Source organism: Hypanus sabinus, chromosome 18 (assembly GCF_030144855.1).
Source record: "Hypanus sabinus isolate sHypSab1 chromosome 18, sHypSab1.hap1, whole genome shotgun sequence".
In the NCBI taxonomy this organism is placed as follows: Eukaryota; Metazoa; Chordata; class Chondrichthyes; order Myliobatiformes; family Dasyatidae; genus Hypanus; species Hypanus sabinus.
This window is the reverse complement of record NC_082723.1, coordinates 64,506,392-64,533,729: the sequence shown is the minus strand read 5'-3', so window position 1 is coordinate 64,533,729 and position 27,338 is coordinate 64,506,392. Positions and strand designations below refer to the sequence as shown.

The 27,338-nt window shown below is 44.3% G+C and overlaps 2 protein-coding genes across 3 annotated transcripts in view; both read left to right on the top strand.

The window, feature by feature from the left end:
• tmed2 (transmembrane p24 trafficking protein 2) overlaps positions 1-6,611 on the top strand; it is a 30,935-nt gene extending 24,324 nt beyond the window's left edge. The window contains exons 3-4 of the mRNA XM_059994544.1: positions 2,803-2,910; positions 4,594-6,611. Coding sequence (XP_059850527.1) covers positions 2,803-2,910; positions 4,594-4,718 — 233 coding nt within the window. The 3' untranslated portion in view covers positions 4,719-6,611. The remainder of the gene's footprint in view (positions 1-2,802; positions 2,911-4,593) is intronic.
• Positions 6,612-16,486: 9,875 nt separating this feature from the next.
• ddx55 (DEAD (Asp-Glu-Ala-Asp) box polypeptide 55) overlaps positions 16,487-27,338 on the top strand; it is a 94,693-nt gene continuing 83,841 nt past the window's right edge. Inside the window, exons 1-5 of one of the 2 annotated variants that reach the window (XM_059994539.1) lie at positions 16,487-16,726; positions 18,973-19,023; positions 19,111-19,197; positions 26,222-26,313; positions 26,466-26,528. In XM_059994539.1, coding sequence (XP_059850522.1) covers positions 16,625-16,726; positions 18,973-19,023; positions 19,111-19,197; positions 26,222-26,313; positions 26,466-26,528 — 395 coding nt within the window. In that variant the 5' untranslated portion in view covers positions 16,487-16,624. The remainder of the gene's footprint in view (positions 16,727-18,972; positions 19,024-19,110; positions 19,198-26,221; positions 26,314-26,465; positions 26,529-27,338) is intronic. The other variant, XM_059994538.1, reaches the window with a different exon arrangement.

Sequence of the window (27,338 nt, the reverse complement as noted above, 5' to 3'; positions counted from 1 at the left end):
AGATACTGAGGCTGATTCATGGTTGTGTGATGTAATTTCCAATACACAATTGTAATGGAGAAAAAAATAATTGGTACTCTGGATCCAAATCAGCACAAAAAAAAGTAATTTTTTTTTAAAAAAGCAGAATAATTGAGAAAAATACTGCAATAAATATAAATACATAAGATAGCTTACAGAATGACTGTCCATAAAGTGACACTAGGTACAGGTGTCTGTACATTGGGTGACTGACAGGATGTGAAAGTAGTGGTGGTTAGGAGTTTGGAGGGCTGGGTTATTGTGTCTGGTGGTACTGTAGTGGTGTTTCACAGGCATCAGTGCTAGGAGCCTTGTTTAGAACAAATGTAAATGATTTGGAGGGTAGTGTTCAGCTACAGGGTGTTGGTGGAATGGGCTGAGAAATGGTTGTACCTTGGGTGTATTAATGAGGTTAGAGTATATATCAATGGGAGTATTGAGGAATAAAGGGCCAGTCTAAATGTCAGTGAAGGTGGTGCTGCAACATAGTTAAAAATCATATAACAGCAGATTCTGCAGATGCTGGTATTCCCTCTGGCACCCTCTTCCAGCTCTCTCGCCTTTTTCACCTATCACCTTTCAGCTTCTCTTCTAGTCTCACCTCTTCTAACCAGAGGGTAATGGTGAGGGGTAAATTTTCACCCAGAGAGTGGGATACATTGCCTGAGAAACTGGTAGAAACAGTTGCCAAAAGTATTTGAGGTGTTTAGGTACCAGTGAAGGCTGTGGCCTCAGTGCTGGAGGATGAGGGTTAATATGAATGGGTCATTGTGTTGGTGAAGGGCTGAATGTCCTCTATCCACGACTAACATCGATGAGTTTATAGCTCTTGGTGCTAATGCAAGCCAGTGTGGGCCTATTAAATGTTGTCTTGATAGAGTGGATGTGGAGAAGATGTTTCCTATGGTGTGGGGAGTCTAAGACCGAAGGACACAGCCTCAGAATAGAGACGTCCATTTAGAACAGAAATAATTGAGAAAGTAGTAGAGGCCAGTTCAGTTGTGTCATTGAAGGTAAAATTGGATAGGTATATGGACAGGAAAGGAGTGGAGGGCTATGGGCTGAGTGCGGGTAGGTGAGACTAGGTGAGATTAAGAGTTCAGCACGGACTAGGAGGGCCGAGATGGCCTGTTTCCGTGCTGTGATTGTTATATGGTTATATTGTTAAATGAGGAGGAATTTCTTTAGCCAGGTTGTGGTGAATCTATGGAATTCATTGTCACAGGTGGCTGTGGAGGCTGAGTCATTGGGTATGTTTAAGGCAGAGGTTGATGGATTCTTGATTGGTCAGAGCATGAGAGATATGGGGAGAAGGCAGGAGATTGGGGCTGGAAGGGAAATGGATCAGCCGTGATGAAATGGCAAAGCAGACTCAACGAGCCAATTCTGCTCCTATATATTATGATCTTTAGCAGCTGTTTGTAAACATTCCTGAGGCATTTTCACTTTGGCGCCTGTGTCTACATTTATCTGCCTGCGCAAATGTTGAACTGCTTAAGACTACATTTCTGAAAGCCAAGGACACATGTATAATATCAAGACACCTTGTGTATTCATTGCCCAGTTTTTCTTTCTGTTCCTTTACCTTGGAGTTGTATTTATCCCTTGTCCTTCTGTTTACCTTTCCCTTCAGGTGATGGGAATACTTGGGATGGTATGTCAACTAAACGTTTTTAATGCACCTCTTTGCTGTCTTTTTTCTCTCTATACAATTCCCTAATTTTTGGCTGATGCAACTGGCTTGTGGAATCTCCATTTACATTTGGGAATGAATTCTTTCCCTCTGGATTACAGGAATCGTTGCGGCATTTCCCAGTGTTGTGTGCTGGCTGTGTGTGCTAACGATACTAACTCAGTGATGAGGTGTGAAAATGGGCAAAAATGACTGATGGTTTGGAAGCTTTTGGCAGTAGAACTACAAAGAATTAGTTGTAATAATGTCCTTAATCACAGCTAAAATCCTTGTAGCTATGATAGATTTACTGTGGACATTTTGGGTTACGCTTTGATTTACTTTGATTTTTGACTTTTTGGCATGACTGGCAATCATGGTCTTTCCATGACCATGATTGTTCTTGGCAAATGTTTCTACAGAAGTGGTTTGCCATTGCTGCATTCTGGGCAGTGCCTTTACAAAATGGATGACCCCAGCCATTATCAGTGCTCTTCAGAGTTTGCCTGGCATCAATGGTCACATAATCAGGACTTGTGACATGTACCAGCTGCTCATAAGACCATCCACCACCTGCTCTATGGCTTCACATGACCCTGATGGGGTGGCTAAGTAGGTGCTACACCTTGCCCAAGGGTGACCTGCAGGCTAGGGGAGGGAAGGGATGTCTTACACCTCTTCTGGTAAAGATGTATCTCCACCCTGACATACATTTTTGCCTTTTCATTAACAAGTAGTGCATTTACTGCGGCCTTTTTACCATGATAACATTTTGCTTATTAATTATTTTTTTAAAAATCGTGACCATGTGATGAATGTCAGTATCGAACAGTAAAGATTTGTCACTGTAAGTCTTTTTATCATACCACAAAATTGAATCTTGTTCATCATTTGATAAACCTATTATTCTTCTTTCCAAAATTCTCTCAAAACTTTTTACATTTTACAAGTTGTAGAAGTCTTTTCCCAAATTGTTTTGCTTGTTGTGTTTGAGGTAACACCTGCACGCTTTGGAAGGTTGCCTGTTTGCTGCAAGGAATGGCTTTAACAGACCAAAGGGTAACAGCAGAATATGGGAGGTCTCATGTTGATCTTGTTCCTCACTAAAGCTCACCAGAACAAGTTGGAAGAAATGATCAACGAGCTGGCCGTGGCCATGACGGCGGTGAAGCACGAGCAGGAGTACATGGAAGTGCGTGAACGGATACACAGAGCAAGTAAGTGCATCTTTGCTTTAGTGCATTGCTTAGTGCTAACTTTGTTTCTGAGTTAGTTAATGATTTCCCAGAGGCTGATCCTACCTGACCCTTAGTGAAAGGTTTGCTTTACAAGTGGCTGCACTATCGAGCTCGAACACTTATTATTGTCCAGGGTGTCAGAGTTGAATTCTGCCATCCTTTGTATGTGCCTTCTCGTGTGTGCTCTAGTTTCCTTCCACAGTCCAAAGAAAGACTGGTGAGTATGTTAGTTGGTCTTTGTAAATTGTCCTGTGATTAGGCTGGGGTTAAACCAGTAACTTGTTGGGCGGTGCATTGGCCAGAAAGGCCTGTTTCATGCTGTATCTCTAAAATTTAAAAAGAAACTATCATCTATGTAAGCGGAGTTTTAGACATACAAAATGCTGGAGGAACTTGGCAGGTCAGGCAGCATCAATGGAGAGGAATAAACAGTTGACATTTTGGGCTGAGACCCTTCTTCAGGACTACAAAGGAAGGGGGCTGAAGCCAGAATAAGAAGGTGGGAGGAAGGAAAGGAGGACAAGCTAGAAAATGATAGGTGGGAAAGTGGGTGGGAGAGAGAGAATGGAGTGAGAAGCTGGGAGGTGATGAGTGGAAGAGATAAAAGGCTGAAGGAGGAGAAGGAATCTGATAGAAGAGAACAGACCATGGGAGAAGAGAAGGAGGGGCAGCACCAGAGGGACTGATAAATGTGGTTTCCTAATGTGGCTTGTTATAAACCAAATTACTGTATTGCTGGTTCAGTGCCCAGGGCAGAGGAATGCAAGAGGAAGAGTAGCAGTTTACAAGGTCCTACCAGTGCCATCTTCTCTGACCTCACTTTTTTGACTGCTCCCATGACTTACGATTTCCCTGGTCTGTCATTTGCTGGTTTGTCTCCTTGACTGTCATCATATTGGTGTAATTCCTCCTGTCTGTCTCCATTGGAATATGGCAGCAGTCTGAAATCTGGTCGCTGCACTAGCTGCTGTGCAACGGATTACAAAGAATGAAAACACACTTCTGGTGTGAAGGGAGAGGCATATTCATGATTCCTGAATTGTGGATATATCAATATGATCTGATAGTGAATTAAAACCCAGTTGGTAGTTTGTTTTATTGTGGTTTACTGACAGTATTTTAAGAAAGGATGTGCTGACATTGGAAAGAGTTCAAAGAATGTTGACGACAATTATTCCGGGATAGAAGGGCTTATCATCTGAGGAGTGTTTGGTTCTGGGGTGTACTGGAGCTCAGAAGATTGAGGGGTGGCCTCATTGAAACACATCAAATGTTGAAAAGCCTCAATAGAAGGGATGTTTTCTCGATGGTGGTGGAGTCAAAAACCAGAGAACGTAGCCTCAGAATTGAGGAGAGTCCTTTTAGAACGGAGTTGAGGAATTTCTTTAGCCAGGTTGGTGAATTTCTGAAATTCATTGCCACAGCCAGCTTTAGAGGCCAAGTATTTGTGTATATTTGTCATAGGTTTATGGATTCTTGATTGGTCAGGGCATGAAGAGACACAGGAGGAAGTCAGGAATTGGCACAGAGAAGGAAAATGGATCAGCCATGATGAAATGCCGGATCAGACTCGATGGGCCAAATGGCCTAGTTCTGCTCCTATTATCTTATAATTTTAAAGTCTTAACTTGCTCAATCCTATTTGTTCTGTTTACTCCACAGTCAACGACAACACAAACAGCAGAGTGGTCCTCTGGTCATTCTTCGAAGCTCTGGTACTGGTTGCTATGACGCTTGGACAGATCTACTACCTGAAGAGATTTTTTGAAGTCCGAAGGGTGGTCTAAACATGTGCAGACATTCAGCATGGAAGAAACAGTTTGAAAAGTATCTGGTCACAACCGCTTTTATTACATTGTCACTTGACTGAAACCCTTTTGCGCACTGTTAATGATCTTTTACTGCTGTTTATATTAACACCCTTTGAAGTATGTTGGGAATGTTGGGAGTCTGTGGGCTTAACAGAATTTTGTAGAGGCCGGGAGTTACATTGTAGGAGACTTTTGATGCTCCAATCAATTCAGATTCTGAAAAATCAAAACAAATTCCTTCTAAGTACGCTTTAATTTGCTTCGCTGGAATTGGTAACATTGCTGATGGGCTTAAAAAGCAAAGGCATTAGGTATATGAGTTACTGATTAAGATGTGACTAGTATGCGTACACCTTAAAACTCAATTTTCTACAATTTATTTTCAGTTACAGTTTATCTTCTTGTTTCGAGGACATGGTTTTGCATTTGACAGCAACCTAGGGGCAACATTGTCCAATTGCTTCACAGTGCCACAACTGTACAGGAAATCTTTACTCCAGATCAGTTTATCTTAGAAAAGATCATAAATCCCCTTTACTGTTTTGGAAATCATTTTTGTTAATGTGTAAGTTTCCTTTTGGAAGATTATTGGTCCTTGTAAAGTGGTTGTATACTTGACGGTCTCTGGAAATTTACAGTTGGTTCAGTAGCTGAACTGTAGGTTTTTTTTTGTATACTGTGCAGCCACTTCAATCATGTCTCATGTAGTCTTTCTTTGTCATTTCATTCTGTTTTTCACCACTGAAATCAAATTTGCTGCTGGGAATATCAGGTTATGAGTGTGGATTTTAAACATCCACTTTAATTGCTTTGCAGTAATTGGAAACATTGGATTAAATTGTAAACACAGGAAAACAGGAATGTGAGCTACTGTGACTATAGTATGAATAAGTTTAATATGCTTGGTCTTTTGAAACATCTTTTCAACAATTTTCTGCAAGTTTTTTCAGGTTATAGGTTTACCTTTTCGTTCTAGACGTCACAGTTTAACTTTCGCTCAGTGAACTAAGACAACCCAATCCACAACCTCGACGGTTCACTGTCAGGCTTACTTATATTAACTAAAGAGAACGTTACTGGATTCCAGAAATGTTGCAATTTAACATAATCCCTGGTGGGCTGTACAGTGACCCGATTCCATCTGATGACCTCTGATCGTCCGACTTGGGTTGTGATATGCACTGTTTGTTTTGCTGTCTTGTTTTTCTGTTTGGAATAATTGGCTGGGGTTCTCTTTGTCCTCTCCATTAACTGTACTCCTTGCCAAGCTATGATGAAAGAGCAGTGAAAGGATTTTGGGGGAGGGTAACATTTAAAAAAAAATAAAATAAAAATAAATAAGTGGCACAGATATTAAAATAGTTCATGCTAGAGTTTTCAGTAGAATATTAATATCTAAAGTGCAAGTCAGAGCTGTTTATGTTCTGTCTTGGCACGTCTGCACATCCTCTGTGACTGGGTACGTTACTGTACAAATGGACCCTGTCTGTGCAACTTTATTTTGTCCAGGATACCTGGGCAATACCTTGGAATTGGACTGGATTTTCTGCCTATGAAGACTTATGATGGAAAATGCTTGTGAGATTGTGAAACTTTCAAAAGATCGGGTTTATAAAACTTAAATCTTAAAGGAAATGCTGCTGTGTCTGCTAATTCTTTTCCAGCGTCTTTTGACTCAATCTGATGTAAATTAAAGTTTGAATGTTTCCAATGAAATAGCCACATGCTAATATGTAGTTAATACTTCATTTGCTTTTAAGCCTCCAGGGGAGGCTGTGGAGTTTTCGGTGTTTGTTTTTTGTCCTTTGTGAATGTGAGGGACTTGTATTTGGTTTCTAGATTCTAATCTATATAAAAGTACTTGGTAAATCTTGTGGCCATGTTCTTTGACGATTTCCAGTGTTCATTATCAGGTATCTGTATGAGCCAAATGTAATTTTTAAGAACAAGGAGGCAGGCCAGCTTTAAATACTGACAGGGCAGACATCAAGTCCCGTCCTTCACCCTTCTGCTGAGTGACTGCAGACTTGTTCTGATTTAAATCAGTATTAACATGTTTGCTGAAAGTGTTCTAATTTATCAGTGGTATCATTGGATTGATGACTTGATAAAACAGTCGGCAACTCAGTAGCACTTTCCCAGTATTTCATTGGTTAATTTTATCTCAAAGTGTGAAGAATGAGGTGACAAATACAGGAAAATGACACTAAAATGGTGAGGGGGTGCACACCAAAGGGAGGTCTTGGTCTTGATAAGAAGTTTCAGGTGTTCACTGCCATCTCTGTAGATCAGGGGTTGGAGGCCATGATTGATGCAGCAAGCAAACTGGTTAGTGCAATTGTAGTTAATAATCTAGTCCGTGGTAAGTTTTTGTGATCACCTCCACAAAGTTCCTCTGATGTGGCAGTTTGAAGTTCTCTCTCAGTCATTGGCTTGTAATGGCTGCATGACTAAATTGAATTTCATCCTCTGTGTTGTTGATTTCCACCAAGTGCACAAACCTGCCTTTTTGATTTGTTTTAAAGGTTCAACCAAGGTGGCGAAACATCGTCCACTTCCCTTGTTTCACCAGAATTATCTGGGCTAATGCTGTTTCAGAATTTGATTTTCAGGCCCTCTTTCCAACAATCTTTGTAGCAGACAGAAGCAAGCAGCACTTAATACTGGAAAGAGTTTTTACTATATAAGCCGCATTGTCCAGTATGGTTTGAGCTTGTTGGTGCCAGTATCTGACGTCAGTGATGGATCTCCATTTGCCTCTGCCATTGAAATGCATGTAATCAGAGTCAGCATCTTAAGAATCTATGGCTGCTCACATTTGATTATCTGAACAACAGTGTCAGTGTAGTCTGAATGTTTGACGTTTCGTTTGGGAAATGCTATTGCAGCTTGAGGTGGTCTGGAGTTCAGAGTTCAATTTTGGCACTGTTCTCTGTATATCCCCTGTACAGTGTGTGGGTTTTCCCCAAGAACTCTTGTTTCCTCCCACAGTCTAAAGACCTACTGAGTAGGTTAATCGGTCATTGTAAATTGCCCCTGATTAGGTAAGGTTAAATTGGGGGCAGTGCAAAATAAATAAATGGGAAACAGCTAATACACTATTTGCTTCATAACTTTTTATTTAATTTCTGTCCTGACACATCGGTTCATACCAACCACAAGTCTGGTTGTCTCTCTGAATAATCCTACTGCTCCTTGTAGGACAAGTATATACCACTAATTCACGTGTAGTCTGAAGGAAGAATATGCAATTATGCAGTACCATTCACCTTCTGTACACAGCTAGTGAAATCACTTAAATATTAAAGATGCAACAACTGGATTATGTTCTGTAACTCCAGAGATGGCAGCGTCACCATGGCTATACGACCAGCTTTCTGACATTGGTTAAAAGAGTAAATATTCCTGTGGCAGGAGGTAGAGTGCCCTCGTTTTAGAATGAGAGCTTGCTGGGGATTTTATAGAATTGTGTGAAGTTGCTGCAGAGACTTACCTGACTATTGAACCAAGTTGATCTATAGTTCAGGGTCTGAAGCAAACAGTGTGTGCTGTTTGCTTGTTGTTGAAGCATTGACTTGTGGATCACCATGTAATGTCTGAAAATTTAAATGCAGATGCATGTTAAACCCTTGCAAGCGACAGATGTAAATGCAAGAGCAAGGGTTCCCAACCTTTTTTATGCCGTGGACCAATACCATTCAGCCAAGGGGTCTGTGGACCCCAGGTTGGGAACCCCTGTGCTAGAAGGTTACCTTCTAAAACCTGTGTTTAAAACAAAATACATGTTGAAATTTAGCACACTAGGACATTTATCCAATGCATTTCAGTTTATTGTTTCCCTTCTATACAACTGGGATCCTTTTTACAGATCAGGTTTTGTACAGCTGAAATGAAGCAGACCTGGACCAGTTACTTTTTTTAATAAAAATTGGAATTCAAAACAAATATCTAGATAATTTCTTGATTTTACTTCATTGCAATCATCTACAATAGTTTCATGCTATTCAATCTTGCTTCCATCTTTATTTCACTCTGGTTCTTATGATGCTTCAGTTAAAGCTCCCACAATGTCAGCTTGTGCTGAATGTTGTAGGAAGTTTCTGCCCACTGTTTCCATCTAACTAAAGGGCTGTATTTAAGTGTTGAGTCAAATGTGCCTTCCAATTTTGGTTATTTTTTTAGTTTAATAATAAACACAAGGTTCTGCAGGTGTTGGAAATTCAGAGTAACACACAGAATACTGAAGGAACTCAGCAAGTCTAGCAGCATCCATGGAAATGACGTTTGATGTTTCAAGCTGAGACTCTTCTTCAGGACTGGAAAGGAAGGGGGAAGATGCCAGAATAAAAAGATGGGAGGGGAAGGAGGCTAGCGGAAAGGTGATCGGTGAAGCTAGGTGGGTGGGAAAGGGTTGGAGAGGAAAGAATCTGATAGTGGACCATAGCAGAAAGGGCAATTGGAGGTGATAGGCAAGGGAGAACAAGCAAGTGGCCAGAGACGGTAAGGGAGAATTATTTTTACCAGATGGAGAAATTGATATTTATGCCTTCAGGTTGAAGGTTACTCAGATGGAATACAAGGTGTTGCTCCTCTATACTGAGATGGCTCCATCTTGGCACACAAGGAGGCCATGGACTGGCATGTCAGAATGTATTTAGTTTAATTTGTCAAATACACAATGTACTGGAGAAACCTAACAGGCCAGGCAGCATCTATGGATGGGAATAAACAGTTGACGTTTCAAAAGGAAGGAGTTAGACATTGTGCTCAGTGTAGACTGAGTGGAAATGCCTGTTCCTTTCTTGATTTTCACTGAAGTTCCCATCTCCTGCTACATTGGGAGGTTCTTTTTAGGCCATGTGCCTCTATTTCTTCTACTAGCATGCTTTCCAGTTATAAACTCTAGGGAAATTGGTTCAGATAGTGTTGTGGGATCTGGTGATTTTCCAATCCATAGATACTTTGCTTCATGATTGTTTATTTGAAGTTTAAACAAAAACCAGTACAAAACATAGGAAACTAACGAGAAGGAACCTAAGGTAAAAGACAAGGTGGTGATTTTTGCAGATTGACACTTTTATGCTGAGATGAGGCCACATTATTAAGATAAGCAAAGGGCCAATTAAAAGATGCAGACACAACATGTATCGTATGCTATCACTTCACTAATGAAAAAGCCTGTTATATCATGACTATATCCCTTTGCCACCAGTAGGTGGAGACCAATGCCACATTTTGTGAAAAATGCCATTTAAAATGTTATTTAAAACTACAATTTTAGTCTTGCATTAATTCAACAAATACCTTTAAAAATTATTAAAAACAGATTACAACTAGTTGAACTGACATTCTTTCATTATTTTATGCATTAATCGTTTTATGGATAAATTCTCCCCACAATCTCAACTACCCTAGTTAAGTTACTCTTTCCTTCACTGGTGACTAGAGAGTTATAGTACTTATAATCTTAGCAACCTCATCAGTAATATTGTGACCTAACCTGTCCTGTGCTCATGAACACTATGAAAGGACCAAACGTACTTCTGGGTGATAAATTTGCATGGACAATGGGAAACTAACAGCAGAGAGTTGCGGTAAATGGGATAATTGGTGGTAGTTGTCTGTCATATCTGAATACAAGAAACCTGTGCGGGAGAAGTTTTTAAAAGTCGAAAAGCTGTAGCACTGTGTCATTTCCACTCGACCTTGGAAGTCTGTGTCCAGTGGTACAAGTGTCCATCACAAACTGGGGTCCTCCTTGGGTGCAGTGGATGACCATGACTACCACTGTGCCATGTCATTCCCTTCACTCTCCATGAAGCATTGCAGAGCCTCCTTCCTGGCCATTGGATCTCATCCACCCAGTCTGCCGGAGCTGACTTCACATGCAAGGACAGGCATGTTCCTATCTCACCAGGGTATGAGGCCTATCTGTTGAAGCGGTGTACTTGGGTGTGGCCGCTGTTGCAGGCAAAGAGCTACTTGCAGCTGCAGGTGACAGCTGCCCTGGAGTGGACACGACAAGTCCCTTCACCAGAGGTGCTACCCCTTCCTAGGCACACTATCAGATCATTCAAAGTACATTTATTATCAAAGTGTGTATACATTATACAGCCTGAGATTCGTCTCCTTACAGACAGCCACAAATCAAACACCAACAGGCAGAGAAAGAAAAAAAAATTGTGCAAACTAAAGTAAGCAAATAGCATTTAGCATGAAAATGCGTCCTCAAACACGAAGCTCAGAGCAGGCCTTGGCCTCAGTTCATCACACAGCGGAGTGAATGTTGTGGAGCAGCGAGCAGAGCCTTTCTCAGGTCCCAATACCCAGTCTTTTCAATCCATCTGGCCTAGTGTTCAAATCATCCAAACATCAGGTTCCTCGCTCTAGGACATCAGCCACATCGATACATTCTGGGCCTGGACCTCACTGTCATGTTCGAATCAGCCTGGTGCTTAGATTGATCAAACCTCAGTCTCACTTTAGGACTATGGGCTGTGAATCTACCTCTCCTCCACTCCACACATCCTGACTCTGTCTTGCACCCGCATGCTTCAACCCTCGACTCTGCCTCGCCTTCGCTCGCCTCTTCCTTGTTTGTGGTGATTGTTTACCCTTTTTTTTTACAGAATAAGTGTTATTAAATAAAGTAATCATTAGTTTATATTAAGTTCCTTCATTTTGGGGTGCATTCCCAAGTTGTGGGGAGGGCATTGTTATAAAAATGAACTGAGACTGCAATATGTTGAAATAAAAGGACGAGGATATAAATATGTGAAATACCATCAACATGTCAAACAAACAATAGGTCCTTTTGCAAGGAAAATGGAATTGAAAGGTAAGTGTTAGTACAAAAGAACTGGTGAGTTTTCACCTGGGAACTCTGTACAGTATAAATTACCATCTTTAAGGAAGGGGGAAAGACATTAATCGAAAGCAGTGTGGAAGAGATTTACCAAGCTGATTCCCAGGATGAAGTGGTTATGTACAAAGAAAGTTGGGCCTATGCTGATGGGAGTTTAGAAGAATTGATAGATACTTTATTGATCCCAAAGGAAATTACAGTGACACTAGCATTACCAGTGCACAGATATGCAAATATTAGAAGAGAAGTAATAAAGAATTTAAAAAAAACAAGTTATCTCAAACAGTCTAATGGGGGGGTGGGGGGGGGGGGGGTTGTCATCACTTCCCTGGCTACAGGTTGACTCATTATACTCATTATAGAGCCTAATGGCCAAGAGTGAAAAAGACCTTGTATAGTGCTTTTTGGAGCAGCACAGTTGTCTTAGTCTTATTTCTAAAAGTGCTCCTCTGTTCAGCCAAGGTGGCATGCAGAGGGTGAGAAACATTGTCCAGAGTTGCCTGGATTTTTTGTGTGGTCCTTTATTCTACCAAGCCTCTAGTGTGTCCAGTTTGACTCCTATAATAGAGCCAGTGAGGCCCACCGATTCAGGAATAGCTTCATCCCCTCGGCCATCAGATTTCTGAATGGATATTTCATGAATACTACACTGCTTTTAGTTTTCCTTTTTACACTACTTAATTATCTTTTGAAAAAAAAATATATATATACACTTTTATTCACGGTATTATGTACTGCTGCCACAAAATAGCAAATTTAATGACATATGCCAGTGATATTCTGATTCTGAACAAGATTGTGGATGGCTGGAGAGAAGGTGGGGTACGAGATAGTGGTGGCACAATTTCAGGTACATAATTGCACATTCTGAATTGAAGTTTATTGTTACAGGCATTCATACCCTCCACCTAAGTGGCATGAAATTTAACCAGCAGAAGCACAATAAACAGAAATTAACATAAACTGTACATAACTTGCACAATAAAATAAACAGCGACATATCAAAATCCTTTATTATTGCCAAGTATGAGGACACATACAGGGAATTTGATGCCGGTTTCCCTGAGCTCTCTGTACAGAATTAAAAGTAAACAATAGTGCAAATAATCATAAACTATATACAATGAGGTCCACCTCATTGAATGTACAGGTGGACTTGACTTATAATAGACTAAAATTCAAGTATTCATAAGACTGATGGCATACGGAAAGAAACTGTTCTTTTACCTATTTGTCCTGGCATACAATGATCTAAAGCGCCTACCAGAAGGAAGGAGTTGGAACAGGTGATGTCCGGGGTGTGACGGGTCTACAATAATGCTGCTTGCTCACTTCCTGACTCTAGATGCATATAAATCCTGGATCGAGGGCAGCTTCACACCAATAATCCTTTCTGCAGCCCTGACGGTTCTTTGGAGTCTATTCTTGTCTTGTTTGGTAGCTGATCCAAACCAGACAGTGATGGACGAACAGAGAACAGACTGGATTATTCCTGAATAGAATTGAATCAGCAGCTCCTGAGGCAGGTTGTACTTCCTGAGTTGACGTAGGAAATACAACCTCTGCTGAGCCTTTTTGTTAAGAGTGTCTACTGCAGGTCCTGGGAGATTGAAGGTCTCCACAGCAGACACAATACTGTTGAGTATAATGAGTGGAGGGAGTATTGGGGGGCTCCTCCTGAAGTCCACAGTCTTGAGCGGATTTAGCTCCAGATTGTTCTGAACACACTAGAGGACCAGCCGTTTCATCTCCCGTCTGTATGCAGACTCATCACCGTCTCGGATAAGGCCAATGACAGTTGTGTTGTCTGCAAACTTCAGGCATTTAACAGATGTGAGGTGCATTCATTAGTGTAAAGGGAGAAGAGCAGTGGGGAGAGCACACATCCCTGGGGGGCACCGGTACTGATTGTCCAGGTGCTGGAGATGATGCTCCCCAGCCTCACTTGCTGCACCCTGTCAGTCAGGAGGCTTGTGATCCACTGACAGATGGTGGGGGAGACAGTAAGCTGGGTGAGTTTGGAGTGGAGGATTTCTGGGACGATGGTGTTAAACGCCGAGCTGAAGTTCCTGGGTTGTCAAGGTGTTACAGAATATAATGCAGTCCCATGTTGACTGCATCATCCACTGACCTATTTGCCCCATAAGCAAACTGCAAGGGGTCCAGCAGGGGGCCTATGATGTCCTTCAGGTGAGCCAACACTAGTCTCTCAAAGGACTTCATGACCACAGATGTCAAAGCAACAGGCCTGTAGTCATTTAGTCCCTTGATGGTGGGTTTCTTAGGGACTGGAATGATAATGGAGTGCTTGAAGCAATGAGGGACTTCACACAGCTCCAGTAATCTATTGAAGATCTGTTTGTAGATGGGGGCCAGCTGATCAACGCAGGTCTTCAGGCAGGAGGGCAACACACCGTCTGGGCCTGGTGCTTTCCTGGTCTTCTGCCTCCGGAATAGCTGACTCACCTCCCTCTCACAGATCCTAAGTGCAGTTACAAGGGAGTTGAAGTGAAGGGGGGTAGGGGGAGCAGTTTTTGTAATGTGGGGTGAGAAAGCGGATACTAAGATGTCAGGGTGATAGATGATGGGAGTTTCAGGTAGGTCTGTGTTTTGGCTGGGGGGAATGAAGGTGTCAAATCTACAATAAAACTTGTTCAGATCATCAGCCAGTTGACGGTTCTCCACAGCCTCAGGAAATGGTTTCTTGTAGTTGGTAATCTCTTGGAGCCCCTTCCACACGGACACTGGGTGATTGTCTGAAAACCTGTTTTGAAGTTTTCCAATGAAGCGCTTCTTTATTACCTTAATCTCCCTTGTCAGTGTGTTCCTGGCTCGTTTGTACAGAATCCTGTCCCCTCTTCTGTACGCCTCCTCCTCCTCCCAATGAAGCTGCCTGAGTTGTGATGTGAACCAGGGCTTGTTGTTATTGAATGTGCAGAAGGTTTTTGTTAGAATGCACATGTCTTCACAAAAACTGATGTATGAGGTCTCGGTGGCAGACAGATCATGAAGATCTGTAGCTGCAGCCTCAAAGACACTCCAATCCATGCAGTCGAAACAATCCTGAAGTTCCAGCTTTGACTCGTTGGTCCATCTCCTGAATGTCCTGACAACAGGCTTAACCAATCTTAGTTTCTGCCTGTTGATGCACCATCAATAACTCTAGGAGACTGGAAATGAACGATAGGCTTTTATTAACAGCGAAAAGGGAGCACGACCATGTTGAAGACTGAGGGAGGAGCAGTGTCCCAATTGCCTTTATACAGGGGTCTGTGGGAGGAGCCACAGGAGCAGTCAGCAGAGGGGCGTGTCCAGACAGGTATACATAGTTTACCACACCTGTATGTCGGGAGAAGGTGAACCAGGCAGTGGTTGGAGAGACCCAAGGCTGCCCGTGTAACAGAGCGATATGCATCCTTTATTGTCGTGTAGCAGTGGTCCAGTATGTTAGTGTCTCTGGTGGGACACTTAATACGTTGTCTAAATTTTGGCAATTCATGGCCAAGGTTTGCCCTGTTAAAATCACCAAGAGCAATGAGCAAGGAGTCAGGATGTTTATTCTCACTTCAGTTATCTGGTTAGCCAGGTGTTGTAGCGCCTCCCTGACGCAGGCCTGAGGTGGAATGTAGACGTCGACCAGAATAAATGAGGAGAACTCCCGCGGTGAGTAAAACGGTCTACAGTTTGTAAGAATTGGAGTATCAGTGGAGATAATCTTTGGAAGTTACTACCACAGAGTACCATGGTGGCAATGAATACGCCACGACAGAGTTTAATAACATATCGAAACGATGGGGTTGGGAACCCTGTTGGTGTGGACGGGGCTGGACCTTCGATGTCTTACCTACGTCTACCACCCGGCTGTCGACCTGAATCATTGAATTATTTTTCTTCCTCTTCCCCCTTCCTCCCTATCCCCCCCCCAAAAAAAAAGGATGTATTCTCTTCTTCACAATGCACCACCAGGTTCAAGGACCAGAAGATATGCATGATACTTCTTGTGTGGAAGCAGCAATAATTTTGAAAGGAAAATCTTACAAAAGGTAGTGGATTCAGCCTAGTGCATCACGGGTAAAGCCCTCCCGTCCATTGAGCATATCTACATAAAATCCTGCCGCAGCATCCACCATCTGTGACCTCCACCACACAGGTGATGCTCCTTCTCGCTGCTGCCATCAAGCAGAAGGTACAAGAGCCTCAGGACTCGCACTAACAGGTTCAAAAACAGTTACTACTCCTCAACCATGTGGCTCTTGAACCAAAGGAGATAACTACACTTACTTGCTCATTTATTGAGATGTACCCACAACCAATGATCTCACTTTAAGTATTCTTTATCTCAATTTCAGTTATATATTGCTATTTATTTATTTATCTGTCTATCTATCTATTCATTCATTCATACTTGCATTTGCATAGTTTGTTGTCTTCTGCACTCTGGCTGGTTTTCATTGATCCTGTTTTAGCTACTATTCTACAGATTTGTTGAGTATGTCCACAAGAAAATCAGTCACAGGTGTGTATATGGTGACATATATGCATTTTGATAATACAATTTACTTCGAACTTTTTGAACCTGTAGTTTACCATCCCGTCTCCTGTTGCTGAGCAGAAAGATTTTGGGGTCCAAGTTCACAGCTCCTTGGTAGTCACTGCACAGGTCGATAGGGTGGTTAAGAAGGCTTAAGGAATGTTTGCTTTTATTAGTCGAGGCATTGTCTTCAAAAGTCGAGAGGTTGTGTTGCAACTTTATAATACTCCGGGTAGTGCTCATTTGGAGCATCGAGATTTTGAGGCTTTGGGAAGGTGCAGGAGAGGTTCACCGGGATGCTGCCTGGTTTAGAGGGCATGTGCTATCACAAGGTGCCGGGTCGTTTATTTTCTGGAGCGCTGGAGGCCGAGGGGAGGTTCTCTCAAGTGTCCCCGCCGTGAACGGTCGGCGCACCGGAACCAAGCAGCGCGTTCGGGGACCGGCGGGAAGGCGAGCGGGCGCGTACCGGAAACTGGTTCCGGAGAGATGGCGGACTCTGGTGGTTGGGGGAGTTTGCCGGTCCCGCTCCACCCGCGGATCCTGGAGTCGCTGCGGAGTTTAGGTTTCTCCAGCATGACTCCGGTGCAGGTAACGGGGGAGGAGGGGTGGTGCAGATGTTCCCAAGCACGATCCCGATACGGGTAACGGGGAGCTGGGGTTCTCCTATACAGGTAACCGGTACTGGTCTTGAGGGGTAAATTGAGGGAGGCGGACTAGCCCGGAATCCGGTCACTGAGCAATAAAGCTTGGAAGCAGGTCCTTAGGCCCAACAGGTTCATCCTCCCTGATAGTCCCAGTTGCCCGCGTTTGTCTCTTAGCGCTTTTAAGACTTTCCTCTCCATGTGCCTGTTCAAATGACTCTAAAATGTTGACCTGGAGTTCAATTCCCGTTACCGTCTGTAAGGAGTTTGTATGTTCTCCCCATGACCACGTGGGTTTCCTCCCACAGGGTTAGGGTTAGTAAATTGTTGTCGTGCTGTGCTACTGCCGGGAGCGTGGTGACACTTGCGGGCTGCCCCAAGCAGAATACTCGTGATGTGTTGGTCTTGGATGCAAACATGTGAGAAATAAAGCTAATGAAAGGTTCAAAGTAAATGTATTATCAAAGTTCATATGCTGTATGCTTCCAAATACAATCCTGAGATTTGTTTTCTTGTGGACATACTCAATAAATCCACAATAGAATAATAACCATAACAGAATCAATGAAAGACCGCAGCAACTTGGGTGTTCAGTCAATGTGCAAAAGACAACAAGCTGTGCAAATACCAAAAAAAAAAATAAGCAGTAAATACTGAGAGCATGAGTTGATGAGTTCTTGAAAGTGGCTCCATAGGTTGAGGGAACATTTTATATTGGGGTGAGTGAGGTTGTTCCCTTTGGTTCGAGAGCCTGATGGTTGAAAGGTCGTAACTGTTCCTGAACCTGGTGGTGTGAGTCCTGAGGCTCCTGTACCTTCTTCCTGATGACAGCAGCAGGAAGAGATCATGACATGCGTGGTTGGGGGTCCCTGCAATGGTTGCTGCTTTCCATGCTGTAACTCAATAAATATATACATAAATAAATTCTCTAAAGATTAGATTTACTGTCAAATGTACCATCAAAACATACAGTGAAATGTGTCGTTTGCGTCAATGACAAACACAGTCCAAGGATGTGCTGGGGGCAGCCCACAAGTATCGTACTGCTTCCGGCGCCCATGTAGCGTGACCACAAGTCACTTCCTCTAACCTGTACATCTTTGGAATGTGGGAGAAAACCAAAGCACACGGAGGAAACCTACATGGTCACGGAGAGAACATACAAACTCCTCCTGTTCAGCGTGCAGGAATTGAACCCAGGTCGCTGCCACTGTACTAGTGTTAAACGAACCGCAGTGTTTCCAGTATCTGTTGTGCAGGTGAAATTAGTTGAAATGCTGGCCCTCTGACATTTTAAATAAAGAGAGCTGTGATCAGGGACAGTTCATTCTCTTTAGGATGAGGGATTCATCAAGTTACATATCATATAAGGAGGAGTGAGTAATGTCAGATATTCGTCCGCTGACATTTAACAATGTTGCTGAGCAGCGAGATCTTGGGATCCATGTTAATAGCTCCTTGAAAGTGGCTACACAGGTCAATAGGGTGGTTAAGAAGGCTTATGGAATGCTTGATTTTATTAGTCAAGGCATTGACTTCAAAAGTTGAGAGGTTATTTTGCAACCTTATAATCCAATTAGTACACATCTAGAGCATTGAGTCTAGGAAGGACGTTGACACTTTGGAGAGGGTGCAGAAGAGGTTTACTGGGATGCTACTCTCGTTTAGAGGGTATGTGCTATCACAAGATGCTGGATAAACTTGGGTTGTTTTCTCTGGACCGCCAGAGGCTGAGGGGAGATCTGGTAGAGGTTTATAAGATTATGAGAGGCACAGATAGAGTGGACAGAGAGTATCCGTTTCCCAGGGTTGAACTGTCTAATACTATAGGGCATGCATTGAAGGTGAGAGCAGGTAGGTTCAAAGCAGATGTGAGGGTAAGTTTTTACTCAGCGAGTCACGGATGCCTGGAAAGCACTGCCTGGTACGGTAGTAGTGGCAAGTACTTTAGAGACTTTCAAGAAATGTTTGGATAGGCACATGGATGTGAGGAAGATGGAGGGAAATGGACATGGTATAGGTAGGAGGGATTAGTGTTTGGGTGTTTTTGATTTGCTTGTTAGCTGGTTTGGTGCAATATTGTGGGCCGAATGGCCTGTTCCTCTGCTGTACTGTTCTATGTTCTATGTTTTAAGAAGAGAACAGACCAGTACTTTCAGAAGTCTGACTCCATCTGTCTGTGTTCTCTTTCAGTCTGCAACAATCCCTCTGTTCGTAAGCAACAAGGACGTGGCAGTTGAAGCAGTAAGTTACCTCATGACCCAACGCTTTCTCTTGACTTTCTCGAGCGTTTGCTGCCGTTCGATAACCATGTGCATTAATTTAACACAGGTGACCGGCAGTGGGAAAACATTAGCATTTGTCATCCCGATTCTGGAAATCCTTTTGAAGCGGGAGGAGAGGTTAAAGAAACTGCAGGTGTGACCTTATTGCTTGTTGTAACATTTCCTGAACGTAGAGTTTGAAGGTAATGGAGATACAAATTGAGTGTTATTTTGGGGGATTGTTAGAAAGGAAGAAAGAAAGAAAATTGGAATTAGCCAGCAGAGATTCTCAATACGGAAGGAGGTTGAGGGTTTGACATTGTCTGAGGATGATACCAGGTCACTTACACTGAAGTAGTGTTACACTGTGATACTGAGTGACCCTGTAGACGGACACTGTGTGATACTGAGTGACCCTGTAGACTGACACTGTGTGATACTGAGTGACCCTGTAGACTGACATTGGTACTGAGTGACCCTGTAGACTGACACTGGTACTGAGTGACCCTGTAGACGGACACTGTGTGATACTGAGTGACCCTGTAGACGGACACTGTGTGGTACTGAGTGCCCCTGTAGACTGACACTGTGTGATACTGAGTGACCCTGTAGACTGATACTGAGTGACCCTGTAGACTAACATTGGTACTGAGTGACCCTGTAGACGGACACTGTGTGATACTGAGTGACCCTGTAGACTGACACTGATACTGAGTGACCCTGTAGACTGACACTGTGTGATACTGAGTGACCCTGTAGACTGACAATGTGTGATACTGAGTGACCCTGTAGACTGACACTGGTACTGAGTGACCCTGTAGACGGACACTGTGTGATACTGAGTGACCCTGTAGACTGACACTGTGTGATACTGAGTGACTCTGTAGACTGACACTGGTACTGAGTGACCCTGTAGACGGACACTGTGTGATACTGAGTGACCCTGTAGACTGACACTGTGTGATATTGAGTGACTCTGTAGACTGACACTGGTACTGTGTGACCCTGTAGACTGACACTGATACTGAGTGACCCTGTAGACTGACACTGATACTGAGTGCCCCTGTAGACTGCCAGTGTGTGATACTGAGTGACCCTGTAGACTGACACTGATACTGAGTGACCCTGTAGACTGACACTGTGTGATACTGAGTGACCCTGTAGACGGACACTGTGTGATACTGAGTGACCCTGTAGACTGACACTGTGTGATACTGAGTGACCCTGTAGACGGACACTGTGTGGTACTGAGTGACCCTGTAGACTGACACTGATACTGAGTGACCCTGTAGACTGACACTGTGTGATACTGAGTGACCCTGTAAACGGACACTGTGTGATACTGAGTGACCCTGTAGACTGACACTGTGTGATACTGAGTGACTCTGTAGACTGACACTGTGTGATACTGAGTGACCCTGTAGACGGACACTGTGTGATACTGAGTGACCCTGTAGACGGACACTGTGTGGTACTGAGTGACCCTGTAGACGGACACTGTGTGGTACTGAGTGACCCTGTAGACGGACACTGGTACTGAGTGACCCTGTAGACTGACACTGTGTGATACTGAGTGACCCTGTAGACTGACACTGTGTGATACTGAGTGACTCTGTAGACTGACACTGGTACTGAGTGACCCTGTAGACTGACACTGTGTGATACTGAGTGACGCTGTAGAATGACACTGGTACTGAGTGACCCTGTAGACTGACACTGGTACTGAGTGACCCTGTAGATTGACACTGTGATACTGAGTGACCCTGTAGACTGACACTGGTACTGAGTGACTCTGTAGACTGACACTGATACTGAGTGACACTGTAGACTGACACTGTGTGATACTGAGTGACACTGTAGACTGACACTGTGTGATACTGAGTGACTCTGTAGACTGACACTGGTACTGAGTGACCCTGTAGACTGACACTGTGTGATACTGAGTGACGCTGTAGAATGACACTGGTACTGAGTGACCCTGTAGACTGACACTGGTACTGAGTGACCCTGTAGACTGACACTGGTACTGAGTGACCCTGTAGACTGACACTGTGTGATACTGAGTGACCCTGTAGACTGACACTGGTACTGAGTGACGCTGTAGAATGACACAGGTACTGAGTGACCCTGTAGACTGACACTGTGTGATACTGAGTGACGCTGTACAATGACACAGGTACTGAGTGACCCTGTAGACGGACACTGTGTGATACTGAGTTACCCTGTAGACGGACACTGTGTGATACTGAGTGACCCTGTAGACGGACACTGTGTGATACTGAGTGATGCTGTAGAATGACACAGGTACTGAGTGACCCTGTAGACGGACACTGGTACTGAGTGACCCTGTAGACTGACACTGTATGATACTGAGTGACCCTGTAGACTGACACTGTGTGATACTGAGTGACCCTGTGGACTGACACTGGTACTGAGTGACCCTGTAGATTGACACTGTGATACTGAGTGACCCTATAGACTGACACTGTGTGATACTGAGTGACGCTGTAGAATGACACTGGTACTGTGTGACCCTGTAGACTGACACTGGTACTGAGTGACCCTGTAGACTGACACTGTGTGATACTGAGTGACCCTGTAGACTGACACTGGTACTGAGTGACGCTGTAGAATGACACAGGTACTGAGTGACCCTGTAGAATGACACAGGTACTGAGTGACCCTGTAGACGGACACTGGTACTGAGTGACCCTGTAGACTGACACTGTGTGATACTGAGTGACGCTGTAGAATGACACATGTACTGAGTGACCCTGTAGACGGACACTGGTACTGAGTGACCCTGTAGACTGACACTGTGTGATACTGAGTGACGCTGTAGAATGACACTGTGTGATACTGAGTGACGCTGTAGACTGACACTGGTACTGAGTGACCTTGTAGACTGACACTGTGTGATACTGAGTGACGCTGTAGAATGACACAGGTACTGAGTGACCCTGTAGACTGACACTGGTACTGAGTGACCCTGTAGATTGACACTGTGATACTGAGTGACCCTATAGACTGACACTGTGTGATACTGAGTGACGCTGTAGACTGACACTGATACTGACTGACCCTGTAGACTGACACTGGTACTGAGTGACCCTGTAGACTGACACTGGTACTGAGTGACCCTGTAGACTGACACTGTGTGATACTGAGTGACCCTGTAGACGGACACTGTGTGATACTGAGTGACCCTGTAGACTGACACTGGTACTGAGTGACCCTGTAGACTGACACTGTGTGATACTGAGTGACGCTGTAGAATGACACAGGTACTGAGTGACCCTGTAGACTGTCACTGGTACTGAGTGACCCTGTAGACTGACACTGTGTGATACTGAGTGACGCTGTAGAATGACACTGGTACTGTGTGACCCTGTAGACGGACACTGTGTGATACTGAGTGACCCTGTAGACTGACACTGATACTGAGTGACCCTGTAGACTGACACTGTGTGATACTGAGTGACGCTGTAGAATGACACAGGTACTGAGTGACCCTGTAGATGGACACTGGTACTGAGTGACCCTGTAGACTGACACTGTGTGATACTGAGTAACGCTGTAGAATGACACAGGTACTGAGTGACCCTGTAGACTGACACTGATACTGAGTGACCCTGTAGACTGACACTGTGTGATACTGAGTGACGCTGTAGAATGACACAGGTACTGAGTGACCCTGTAGACTGACACTGGTACTGAGTGACCCTGTAGATTGACACTGTGATACTGAGTGACCCTATAGACTGACACTGTGTGATACTGAGTGACGCTGTAGACTGACACTGATACTGACTGACCCTGTAGACTGACACTGGTACTGAGTGACCCTGTAGACTGACACTGGTACTGAGTGACCCTGTAGACTGACACTGATACTGAGTGACCCTGTAGACTGACACTGTGTGATACTGAGTGCCCCTGTAGACTGACACTGTGTGATACTGAGTGACCCTGTGGACTGACACTGGTACTGAGTGACCCTGTAGATTGACACTGTGATACTGAGTGACCCTATAGACTGACACTGTGTGATACTGAGTGACGCTGTAGACTGACACTGGTACTGAGTGACCCTGTAGACTGACACTGTGTGATACTGAGTGACCCTGTGGACTGACACTGGTACTGAGTGACCCTGTAGATTGACACTGTGATACTGAGTGACCCTATAGACTGACACTGTGTGATACTGAGTGACGCTGTAGACTGACACTGGTACTGAGTGACGCTGTAGAATGACACTGGTACTGTGTGACCCTGTAGACTGACACTGGTACTGAGTCACCCTGTAGACGGACACTGTGTGATACTGAGTGACCCTGTAGACTGACACTGATACTGAGTGACGCTGTAGAATGACACAGGTACTGAGTGACCCTGTAGACGGACACTGGTACTGAGTGACCCTGTAGATTGACACTGTGATACTGAGTGACCCTATAGACTGACACTGTGTGATACTGAGTGACGCTGTAGACTGACACTGGTACTGAGTGACCCTGTAGATTGACACTGTGTGGTACTGAGTGACGCTGTAGAATGACACAGGTACTGAGTGACCCTGTAGACGGACACTGTGTGATACTGAGTGACCCTGTAGACTGACACTGATACTGAGTGACGCTGTAGAATGACACTGTGTGATACTGAGTGACCCTGTAGACTGACACTGTGTGATACTGAGTGACCCTGTAGACTGACACTGATACTGAGTGACCCTGTAGACTGACACTGGTACTGAGTTACCCTGTAGACTGACACTGTGTGATACTGAGTGACCCTGTAGACTGGCACTGATACTGAGTGACCCTGTAGACTGACACTGATACTGAGTGACACTGTAGACTGACACTGTGTGATACTGAGTGACCCTGTAGACTGACACTGTGTGATACTGAGTGACCCTGTAGACTGACACTGATACTGAGTGACCCTGTAGACTGACACTGGTACTGAGTTACCCTGTAGACTGACACTGTGTGATACTGAGTGACCCTGTAGACTGGCACTGTGTGATACTGAGTGACCCTGTAGACTGACACTGATACTGAGTGACCCTGTAGACTGACACTGATACTGAGTGACCCTGTAGACTGACACTGTGTGATACTGAGTGACCCTGTAGACTGACACAGGTACTGAGTGACCCTGTAGACTGACACAGGTACTGAGTGACCCTGTAGACTGACACTGTGTGATACTGAGTGACCCTGTAGACTGACACTGTGTGATACTGAGTGACTCTGTAGACTGACACTGTGTGATACTGAGTGACTCTGTAGACTGACACTGATACTGAGTGACACTGTAGACTGACACTGTGTGATACTGAGTGACTCTGTAGACTGACACTGATACTGAGTGACACTGTAGACTGACACTGTGTGATACTGAGTGACCCTGTAGACTGACACTGTGTGATACTGACTGACCCTGTAGACTGACACTGGTACTGAGTGACCCTGTAGACTGACACTAGTACTGAGTGACCCTGTAGACTGACACTGTGTGATACTGAGTGACCCTGTAGACTGACACAGGTACTGAGTGACCCTGTAGACTGACACTGTGTGATACTGAGTGACCCTGTAGACTGACACTGATACTGAGTGACCCTGTAGACTGACACTGTGTGATACTGAGTGACTCTGTAGACTGGCACTGGTACTGAGTGCCCCTGTAGACTGACACTGTGTGGTACTGAGTGACCCTGTAGACTGACACTGGTACTGAGTGACCCTGTAGACTGACACTGGTACTGAGTGACCCTCTAGACTGACACTGGTACTGAGTGGCCCTGTAGACTGACACTGTGTATTACTGAGTGACTCCATTTTTCATGCTTTCTCCCTGTAACCGATAACAACCTTACTAATCGGGAAGCTATCAACCTCTGCTTTAAATACACTCAATGACTTGGCCTGCAGATCTGTCTGTGGGAATAAGTTCCACAGACTCACCACCCTCTATCTAAAGAAATTCCTCCTAATTTCTGTTCTGAAGGCATGTTCTTGTATTCTGAGGCTGTGTCCTCTGATCCTTGACTCTCCCTCTATTGGAAACATCAACTCAACGTTAATTCTGTGTTGGCCTTTTGATTCCTGGTAGATTTCATTGAGATCCTCTCTCCCATTCTTCTCTCCTGAAGAATGAGGTCTGTTCGAAGTGAATCATTTTCTGAAGTCCCAAAGTATTGGGGGTTTGAAGTGTCGTTGAGGATCCTTTCCACTCTCCCCACAATCTACCATCAGGAAGGAGGTACAGGAGCAGCAAGAATTGGACTGCCAGGCTGGGTAACAGGCCAAGGAATACCCTACCACCATCGAGGTCTGATCACTCAGACAACGAGCTGGTTATTGTTTACCTGTGCTGTACACCATATGCATTTTAAATTATATTTTATTAAGTTATTTTAGGAGTATTTTGTTTTACAGTACTGTGCAATAGTCTTAGGTATGTACAGTATATATAGCTGGGATGCCTAAGACTTTTGCACAGTACTCTATTTGTCAAAGTGGAGCGGAGAGTGAGTGTAAATCTGGTGGGAACAAAGGATGTTGGCAATGGTGAGGGTGAAGCATCACAGGAGCAGTGTGGGACAGGTGGCAGAGAAGGTGTGCCAGGGGCTGGTGATGTTGCGGGGTTGGTAGTATGATTGCAGGCACACCCAGCCCTGAGACACCAGGCAAGGTCATTTGATTCCAAACAATTGGTTTATTGATCATTACAGAATGTCTCTCTGGTGCTTCCCACTCCCTCCCCTCTCCCTTCCCCTTTTCCCAACCATGATTCCCCTCTCCCTGCCCCTTCGCACTGTCAGTCCATGTATCAGAATCAGATTTATCATCACTCACATGTCACAAAATTTGTTTCTTTTTGCGGTAGTGGTACAGTGCAATGTACAGTACTGGGCAAAAGTCTTGGGCGCCTTAGCTGTATATATGTGCCTGAGACTTTTGCACAGGACTGTAGATGCTGTGTGTGATATGTTTTGTGGGTGCACTGTTACCTAGAGGAATGTTGTTTTATTTGATGTATAAATGCACAGGCAGATGAACATAAACTTGAAGTAAAGTGCTGAAATGCCCTCGAGAAACGTAGATCCTCTGCCGGCTGGCATTTCGAAGAGTAACTCTGGGTTCTTTCCCTCCCATATCCAGGTCGGGGCCCTGATTGTCACTCCCACCCGGGAGCTGGCTATGCAAATCGATGAGGTGCTCAGGCACTTCACCGTGCACTTCCCACAGTTCAGGTGAGATTGCAAACCTCTCGGCTCCAGTGAATGAGTGGTGGGGTGGGTTGTGCTACGAGCAGCAGGCTTCCAGGCTCTGCACTGGGCTACCCTGGCTCTCTGAGTGTGAGCAGATTCATTGAAACGTGAAATGATACTGATTCTACTTTTAGCCAGATTCTCTTCATCGGTGGGAGGAATCCAATAGAAGACGTTGAGAGGTTCAAGGAGCAGGGGTAAGTGTGGACTTCCTGCCCACCTACCATGTCCTCTGGTCTGTTTCCCTGTCCATCTCTATCCCTGAGCTCTCTGGCAGTGGGAGGTGAATGTTCCAGTTCAAATTTAATCATCATTCAACCATACAGACGAATACCTCTAAATGAAACAGATTTTGTCCGGGGCCAAGTTGCAAATCACAGTACCAACAGGCAGATGTATCACACAGCACATATAATTATGATAGCAGAAAAACATGCAGTTACAGTAAATATATATATATATATATATATATAAAAAGCAGTATAACCCAAGTCTGAGTGTCATGGTCCATAGATCGATGGTGTATGTTGTCCTGGAGCCATGTTTCTGCTAGAACAAGCACGTAGCAGTACCTCATCTCACACAAAAATCAATCCAGCTTGTCTTCCCTTGAGCGAACACTGGAGGGCAGCACTGACAGGAGAGGCCAGCCCTCAACCCAGCAGCACACAGCCAGCTCCAGCGACTCGTTCCTGGTGCCTGCAGGCAAGAGGACCTCTCTGCAGTTCCATCGGGCTGTGGCACTCTCTCAGGGCTCAGACTGGGTTTATCGTGGCTCATTGTGTTCTGTGTCATTCTGCTGAGCTTTGTGGGCATGTTATGTTGGCGCCGGAACGTGTAGCAATGTTTGGCTGCCCCCATGTGCATTTCCTCAAATGCGTTGTTTGTTAACGCATATGACGCATTTTTCTGTTTGTTTCCATGTACATGTGACAAAGAATCCTGAACCCCTTCATTACCTTCTGCATTGGGTTACAATTCCCGATCGCCAATACTGTCTGTGGAGA